The sequence below is a fragment of the Fomitiporia mediterranea genome (genome assembly GCF_000271605.1).
Source record: "Fomitiporia mediterranea MF3/22 unplaced genomic scaffold FOMMEscaffold_15, whole genome shotgun sequence".
Lineage (NCBI taxonomy): Eukaryota > Fungi > Basidiomycota > Agaricomycetes > Hymenochaetales > Hymenochaetaceae > Fomitiporia > Fomitiporia mediterranea.
Genome location: NW_006760400.1, coordinates 1,293,662 through 1,301,803, shown reverse-complemented (window position 1 = coordinate 1,301,803; position 8,142 = coordinate 1,293,662). Strand labels below are relative to the sequence as shown.

Genomic DNA, 8,142 nt, shown 5'->3' with positions numbered 1-8,142 from the left:
AGCCTTCTTTCGCGAAGACTTCCTTGAGGTTGGGAGTTTTGAGGTAAGTGAGTGCGAGAGTGCCCATACGGCCTCGTGTTGGGTCTGTTGTGGTCCCATGGACGTATGAAGCGACCCGGATACCTGCTTGTACGGACTCGGGAGCTGGGGGGAGAACGACGCTAATCGCGCGTCGAAGGGAGATGTTTTCGCCGACTTTGGCGATTGTGTCACGGATGGCGGAGCTAACAGTAGCCGTCGAAGACAACTCAGAAGGTGAGTTCTTCTGCATTAACGGTGCATCGAGGAGAGATTCTAAAGGGAACGGTCGAAGCAACTTCGGGTTTTCCTGAAAGTCCTCAGGAGCCTCTGCATGAAACGCAGTCGTATGTGCAATATCCGACACCAACTTCCCAAACAACTCGTTCCTCCCAACGAAATCCGTCTCGCAATTAATCTCAACCATACTAGCTCTCACTCCGCCCGTTCCTTGTCCATAGCCAGGTGAAAGTAACGAAACAGCTATAAGACCTTCCTTCGTTTCTCGTCCCCCGACTTTCTCTGCCTTTTTAGCGCCTGAAACTGCGAGGTCTTTTTGAATCCATTCTAATGCTGCTTCGAGGTCGTTGTGAGATGCGATGAGAGCTTCTCGGGCCTTTGAGATTGAGATTTCGGTGCAAAGAAAAGAAGGATAAAGACGAACAGTCCTTTTCACGGATTAATGGTTGCCCGCTTCCGCACCAAGAGGCAATTCGTCCGGTACTTGTTCAATAGGCGGGGAAGGTGACAACGAAGGTGAATGAGGCTCTGGTTTGTACACCCGGTATTTCCCAATCTCAGGACCCCGAGTAAACATATACCGCCTTAAGATCGCCTCACGGTCCGCTGCACCCATTCTAACTTCCAGTCCTTCCGATCCTCGACGCACGCGTCGTTTCCCTCCATAGTATCGATACTCATCGCTGTCGCTCTCTTCACTTCCCTCGGAAGAAGAATAGCGGTTGTTTAATGCAGACGGAGGTGATTTGCCGTAATCTGGATGGTACGGAGGAACTTTTGACACGTTGCCTTCTTCCGGACGATGGGATTGTCTGGATGCTTGTGTTGCTCGTCTGCGAAAAGCGTTGGATGGTTCCAATGAGGGGTTTACAGAACCGTTCTCGTATGTCCATGGTGAGTCTGGTAGCTCCAAAGCATGTCCGTCATCCTCTTCATCGTGATTGAAGTCGTAAGCCCGAGTGTCATTTGGGTCTTCAGGCGGCCAGACTTGCGCTGCTCCATCTACACCGTGGGATCGCAAGATCAGAATCAGTCAAGAACCGCAGAATAATGGATGAGAAAGGGGGAAGTAAGGTGGAACGGACGGCAGGCTGTCAAGGCAAATGACAAGCATACGCATGAGCGCTTACATTTCTGGTCAATAACGAGGCAGGCTCACGAAGCACGATCAAGATAAATGCAATATTTTGCTTCACACTTGGCGACCTGCGTCTTCATACACCTCCTCAAACTCCTCGCGCTCCCGTTGGCGGTCATTGAGAGCAAACCACCTACCATCAGCATCTGCAACAGGGAACTTTAGGCCATTTCCGGGTGGAACCGAAGGCCAACACCACAGGAGAGGATTTTTGCCTAGCACAGACTCGACATTCTCACGACGTCCAATATTCTACGAAGTTGATTTTTTATAAGTTACGCTATTTACTGGAGAGTAACAGGGGCTTACGTATGGAAATTTAACCTATTATGAAGGTAAATGTGTAAATACCAGTTCGGCATACGATACGAGCGAAGTACCTCATGAATCTTTCCCCTCTTTACGAGCGTCGCGACTTTATCTTTCTCCCAGCCTTCAATTGTCGTTGTATTGTTACTCAGGCAGTAGAAATGATATAAGCTAATAAATTAATATAATAGCGGTAAGCATCTTTCGTGTGGGTGATTATAATTAATTACCTGAATCCGCCTACTCCGAGAAGGACGGGCACGCAAGTCACGTAATTGAGGATCATGAATATGAACTCCACCGTATCTGGACCCTCCTAAATGTTGGAATCAATATGCTTCCGTACATAAGATATAGGTCGAGCGACAGACCCAATATCGTGCATTCATGGCGTCAATTGATCTACGAGTAACCATAGCAAAGTGATACGAACACGCAACATCAACGTAAAAGAGGAAGCGGATGAAATGTCCGTAGTTGAAATGGCCGACACAGTTATTCACCCAGGGACAGTGATGATCCATACGTAGAACACATCTGCCATTTGTGCCTAATCAGTAAGATTATCTTATATGGACTGTGTATTTATGCGCACCGTCTACATTGGCGACAATGATGGGTCCGTGGCGGTTTATACGAGTCACACATTCTACAATATCGCGGTCTTCCTGAGAGCGGCTTTACTTCATAACCCTCTTCTGAGTGCGTATCTGGCTCCTACATATGACAAAATCATCGCGACTTTAGATGCACTTCAGCTTGATCGAAGTGGGACACGCGTACGGACCCAATATTTGGGAACGCGTCCTGGATCGGTGGTGACAGTCAAGTAGTAGTTCCAGTATAACATTCCAACCAGAAAGCTACGGATATCAGTCGGTCGACGAGTTTTCAGTATAAAGAAAGATTTAGGGCCTTACTTGAATGGAAGGAGAAGTTGCAGCAGTTCCACGGAAAACGCGCGTCCATACCATGGCCAAATGACAAATACTTGAGAAGAGTAGGCAATAAACGCAATGAGGCATGTCGTGAAGCCGACCCAGATCCGACCCACAATGCGACCCATTGCGAGTCAGTTAAGCCTGGACAGGCTCAAATCAACTTTGTGATCGTAGAAACGGATATGGACGTTGTCAGCAGGAAGGACACAGCGCATTTCTAGTCAATCATTGCACGTGATGCTTATTCTCCAATTTAGTCCCTCTCTCAACCTGTATCTCCATCTCTTTCTCCTCCTCCATCCAGCACTTTCAAATATTTGACCTTCATCGACATCTTGCTAGCTGCGTACACGTTTTATGAAGAAATTCTGCGAAACCTCTCGATTTGGTCACGTTCACCAACTCGTCACGAGAACGTATTCAAGAATTGAGCAAGGCGGTTTATTCTCGGTTTTCACTAGTTTCGCTAGACAAATCAAGAACATAGAGAGTCTTCCATCAATCATGCAATCTCGGATACTGTATACCAGCCTATGAGGTGATCATTCTACGCCATCTACGCATGAATGCATGCAATGACTGCGCACGGTCGTATTTTCATCCTGCTCCTAAGTCCGAAAATATATCTTCTTCCAGCATAACTTGCAGCCACCATATGCTCTCCCGTGACACGGTACGCCTAAGCTCGATGTTTCCGCACTCGTACTCTCACGAAATCGCCCCTATATCGTCAGGTGTCAGGGCACGAGGGGCACTGCACGCCGGACGAAATACTTCCTTATGTCCGTAGCTGAAGATCCATGACGACGTTGCGTAGTTCACGTATCCCATTTCCTTCGATATCCCCGCTCCATACGGCCGTAAAATGAGGACAATCTTCGCCTCCGGCACGGAAAATATCATCGGAAAATGTTCTGACTTAAGAATCTCGGACTGTTTTCTGGAATAAGCTTGCTCATTCAGTGTCTTGTCTTCTTCATTCGGGAGCGCTACCCCAAAAGCCTGCTTTTCTTGGACGCCTATTGACATATGACCTTCCTCCCTGCCTCTAATGGAGCGTTCGCCGGAACATCGGAATCCCAAATGTTTTCTCGACTGCGGCCGAAGCGCGTGCTCGATTTCGCGTTTACCCCTGGACGCCGACATTCGACGACGCCATTCGACTACGGGCCTTGCTGAGCTGTACTTTGATATTACATTTCGATTCATCTTCAATCCGACGTTGTTCCTGGACTCGTGAAAATTGAGGATCTAACATCCCGCAAACGTATAAAATGGGTTGGTTCTGAAGGTCTGAATCCTCAGCACAGACACCAGTCGACTGCCTCAAAATGAAACTCTCCGCCCTCGCTGCACTCGTTGCTTGTATTCCCGCCCTCGTCAAGGGCGCGGGAACTGGTAATCCATTCGAAGGTGCCACTGTCTTCCTCAACCCCACATATGTTGCAGAGGTTCAAGCTGCTGTCGCGAAGTAAGTCTTTTTCATATTCATGTTAAAATGTGACCCATGTGTCCGATGATGTGCCCGCCTTTTAGTATTACGGACTCTACAACCGCACAGCAAGCAGCTCTGGTCGAGCAAATCCCGGTCTTCTTCTGGATGGATGTTGCCGCCAAAGTTCCCACACTCGGTGATATGCTTTCCCAGGCAGATGCTGCAGGTGGCACGCAAGTCGTACAGGCTGTCATTTACGACCTTCCAGACCGTGACTGTGCCGCTGAGGCTTCTGCGGGCGAGTTCTCCATCGCTGATGGTGGTGCCGAGAAATACCAAGCGTACATCGACTCTATTGCAGAGCAGGTCGAGCGTATGTTTATCTCTCCCGTTTTAGTGTGTAAATTCGGAGCTGATTTGCAATTGTGACCGCAGAGTTCCCGAACGTACGGGTTGTATTCGTCGTTGAGCCTGATGGGCTTGCCAATCTCGTGACGAACCTCAGCGTCCCGAAATGTGCTAACGCTGAGAGCACGTACAAGGTTTGCTTCACTCTAATATCACCGAATCAGGACGCCTATATTAATTCATTTTTATTTTTAGGAACTTGTATCCTATGCCATTGCTCAACTTCAGCAGGACAACGTCTGGCTCTATCTTGATGCTGGCCACTCTGGATGGCTCGGCTGGCCTGCAAACCTCACTCCAGCGGCTCAACTCTTCGCGTCTGTACTCCAAGGCGCAGGTAACAACGCCGTACGTCCCACTCTTTCAATTCCTCCCTTCACTTTAACTCACGAACAATTCACCAGACTGTGCGCGGTCTCGCAACCGACGTCTCAAACTACAACCTCCTCCGAGGCACAGAAGACCCCGCACAAGCTCCCAACCCGAACTACGATGAAGAGCTCTACATCAACGCTCTCGCTCCCATGCTCGACTCGAACGGTTTCCCCTCACAATTCATCGTTGACCAAGGCAGGTCAGGTGTCTCAGGTATCCGAACTGCTGAGGGTGACTGGTGCAACGTCCTTGGTGCCGGATTGGGTCCGCGTCCATCGACGGATACTGGGAATGACTTGATCGATTCGATCGTTTGGGGTATGTGTTTTGCGCTTCTTGGATAAGGCTTCTGCTGACCATATTGTTCGAATATTTAGTGAAGCCTCCAGGTGAAAGTGACGGCACTTCCGACACATCGTCACCCCGGTTCGACTCCCGTACGTGTCCCATTCACACCCCTTCACCTCTCTGAATCTCAATCTGAGTCACTCTTTTATTTTCCCTCGAACTAGACTGCTCGCAAAGCGACGCCGCGCAACCCGCACCAGAAGCCGGAACGTGGTTCCAGAGTTACTTCGAGACACTCATCCAGAACGCTAACCCACCCCTGTCTTGAGTCTTCACTTAGGATTAGTTTTGGAGAGTAGGTAAAAAGGAGGCGGATATGTTATTTCGTATTTTTCGGCCCTTTTTAAGTTATAGACCTTCTCTTTTTTGTTGATTGGTCTTGTGTATGTACGAATATGAAAATTCATTCTTTGGTCGCTACCTCCAGCGAAAGTTATTGAGATGGTGCACAATAAACCCAAACGGATGGGACCTTTCATTCGCCTAGTTAAAAAACACTCTTGAATCAGTTGGTATTACAAGACAACACGGGACAATCCCTTAGCACCTAACAGTCAATCATTCGCTCGCCCTCTCAGCTTCAGCCCGTCTCTCATCCTCCGTCATCGGTAACCTCCTCTCACAATTCAGTAAAAATATACCAACAACCTCTCTCTCCCGCCGCCTCCTACGCCCAGCACCATCCTCATCGTCATTAACTCCAAGTAACGACATCCTCTCCTTCACGTATCTTTGATCAACCTCCATACCTCCCCACGTCGTCTTGTCCAGTAAAAGATCAACTCTTCTCATTCCGTTGCCGAGCCTCCCACCGGGAACGTCTTCATGTCTCTCTCGGTTGTAATAGTACGATTCTGTCACCCTACCTTGATCGGTTCTCGAGAGCGACTCGAAATCATCCTTCCTTATCATCTCAAGCAAGAAACTCGAAAGTTTCTCAACCAACTCCCCACACGTAACCCCAACATTCTTATTCCTCGCTTTCACCTCAATAAACCACGTAAAGTGTCTCGATATCAGTCGGAGCGAGGTAAGCCGCGGGTGCGTTGCAGGTGCGTCACGACCCTTTAACCAAGATTGATTTTGGCGCTCGTCGGAGCGATGGACGTAGGAAGTTGAGAAGAGCATGTTCCATGTGAGGTAGGGACGTTTAGTTGGGTCTTCTGGAGGAGGGAGGAGTAGAGGGTTGATTTTGAAGGAGCATTTGACGACGGATGCGAGGAGTGGGTCTAGGACTGGTCCGTCTGCACATACATACACGTTAATTAAAAAATAATAATGACATTTGAGAAATTAGTGAGAGGGAGTTGAAGACGTACAGCTCGCTCCAGTGAACCACCTCGTATCAATCGTACCAAACCCACTCTGCGGACGCGCAGCAGGCGGGTGTCTATCGTACGGATCAAGCGGCTCGTTGAACTCCCCAGGAGTCTCCGGCGGCAAATCAAACCCACCACCCATCCAAGGCGTCGTATGCGCCGAGGTCCCACGTCGATGATGTCCTCGATATCCATGCCCAAGCCCATATGCTGGATGTCCGTAGGGATAATACCCGGCCTGCGGCAACTCCTGCGTGAACGTCGAGAACCCCGTCGTAGGCGCAGGTCCGTGCGCGCCTATGCCCCAGCCGGGAGGCGCAGCAGGTGTGTACCAAGTTCCACCAAACCCAGCTTCTTCAGGCGAACGTGGACCCGCCCAATCTGCGGAGAAGCCTCCGCCGCCGCCCCTCGAGCGAGATCGTTCGCGAGATCGGGAAGGCGAAGGACGAGGAGGTATCACAGCCGGAGGTTGACCAAATTGTGCTGCTGCATACCCTTCTGGTGAGAGATAGTCCGCTCCTCCTCCTCCTGCGGCACCCCACCTCGGATCGAGCCCTGGATGAACCATAGCGGGTGTTGCAGCGGCAGCGGCAGCAGGGTACCCAAAGTACGTCCCATGGTCAAACGGTGGTCCTCCTCCCGGCATACTGGGCATACCCTCATATCCCGCTCGCGAATTTCTTCGTCCTCTTTGCTGCTGATACCCCGCAGGATACCCAAATCCTCCCCATCCTCCCAGGCCCATGCCTCCTCCCGGAGGAGGCGGATGTCCGCCACCACCAGGTGGGAAAACGTACGGGTTCGTCCCTGGTGTGGGTGGTATGACACGCGCACTCGCGGCTGGTGAGCCCGACGGTAACTCGGACGGGTGAGGAGGGATGAACGGCGTTGAAGGTCCAGACATCGTTGATTCGATTCGATTGTAATTTTGATATCGTTTGGTTTCTTCTTGATGTGTCCAGTTATTCAATAGATTGATAGCAGTCAGCTCGTTAACAGATCGTAATACCAAGATTCAAAGAAAATCACAGAAAGCAGAGGACAGGCCAGTCGATCAGAGAAAGTAGAAGATCATAGTCAGAAGACAAGCCTTGAGGGCCCTATGAGTCAAGGGTGGGAGTTAAAAGTAGGGCGTCAATTGAGCCAGGGTGCAGTTGCAGAGCACAGGTTAACACGTGTTGACTGTATGCGTTGTGCAAAAATAAAAAGATTGCCTTTAGGCGCCCATGAATAAAATACAATGCACAGAACGCAGTGATAACCTGGAACCCAGATCCACAGTCTTCAGAGCCCTAAGTCGAAATCTTCACCCACGAGTCACAGCTAATTTTGGAATGTAGCTGGGATAGATATTTCATATTTCATGTTGTGAGTTCATTCCTTTCTTCTGTCTATGCCTGTCAAACAGTCTTACATATGTATGACAAGTTGTTCTTTAGTTCCCTTACAAACATTTGTCAGAAGTACTAGTAAATGATAGGCCAGAAGATGAGAATTTTCAGTCACTATGAGGACAATAATGTTATTACAAGAAAACCCATTCATTCCTCATTAATATTTATTCACTCACTCACTAACTCTTACAGCCTTAGGCCTCCTCTCCTCCTGCCT

The 8,142-nt window shown here is 49.4% G+C and overlaps 4 protein-coding genes across 4 annotated transcripts; 1 reads left to right on the top strand and 3 right to left on the bottom strand.

Annotated features, from left to right (window-relative positions):
- FOMMEDRAFT_129070 (zf-DHHC-domain-containing protein) lies at positions 1-2,774 on the bottom strand (the record flags this gene model as incomplete). The annotated part of the gene is made up of 9 exons (XM_007271075.1): positions 1-1,349; positions 1,418-1,648; positions 1,706-1,720; positions 1,777-1,876; positions 1,936-2,021; positions 2,077-2,242; positions 2,301-2,422; positions 2,493-2,568; positions 2,626-2,774. 8 exons carry the CDS (start codon positions 2,769-2,771, stop codon positions 1,451-1,453), a joined length of 909 nt encoding a protein of 302 aa, XP_007271137.1. The 3' UTR covers positions 1-1,349; positions 1,418-1,450.
- Positions 2,775-3,254: 480 nt separating this feature from the next.
- On the bottom strand, positions 3,255-3,855 carry FOMMEDRAFT_136923 (uncharacterized protein; the record flags this gene model as incomplete). The annotated part of the gene is made up of 2 exons (XM_007271074.1): positions 3,255-3,330; positions 3,359-3,855. 2 exons carry the CDS (start codon positions 3,853-3,855, stop codon positions 3,255-3,257), a joined length of 573 nt encoding a protein of 190 aa, XP_007271136.1.
- A 122-nt stretch (positions 3,856-3,977) lies between these two features.
- On the top strand, positions 3,978-5,480 carry FOMMEDRAFT_143122 (cellulase; the record flags this gene model as incomplete). Its single annotated transcript, XM_007271073.1, has 7 exons — positions 3,978-4,117; positions 4,183-4,454; positions 4,517-4,623; positions 4,685-4,837; positions 4,894-5,182; positions 5,242-5,301; positions 5,377-5,480. 7 exons carry the CDS (start codon positions 3,978-3,980, stop codon positions 5,478-5,480), a joined length of 1,125 nt encoding a protein of 374 aa, XP_007271135.1.
- Positions 5,474-7,625, bottom strand: FOMMEDRAFT_23539 (uncharacterized protein). The gene is made up of 3 exons (XM_007270867.1): positions 6,532-7,625; positions 5,760-6,456; positions 5,474-5,695 (listed from the first exon to the last, which is right to left on the bottom strand). Exons 1-2 carry the CDS (start codon positions 7,433-7,435, stop codon positions 5,771-5,773), a joined length of 1,590 nt encoding a protein of 529 aa, XP_007270929.1. The 5' UTR covers positions 7,436-7,625; the 3' UTR covers positions 5,474-5,695; positions 5,760-5,770.
- Between the last annotated feature and the right edge of the window lie 517 nt (positions 7,626-8,142).

Bases quoted from the DNA above. Each gene is read 5' to 3' on its own strand.
- FOMMEDRAFT_23539 (XM_007270867.1), bottom strand. From the start codon at position 7,435: ATGTCTGGACCTTCAACGCCGTTCATCCCTCCTCACCCGTCCGAGTTA. The intron at 6,457-6,531 runs GTACGTCTTCAA...ATGTATGTGCAG, and splicing joins GTGGTTCACTGGAGCGAGCT to ACGGACCAGTCCTAGACCCA.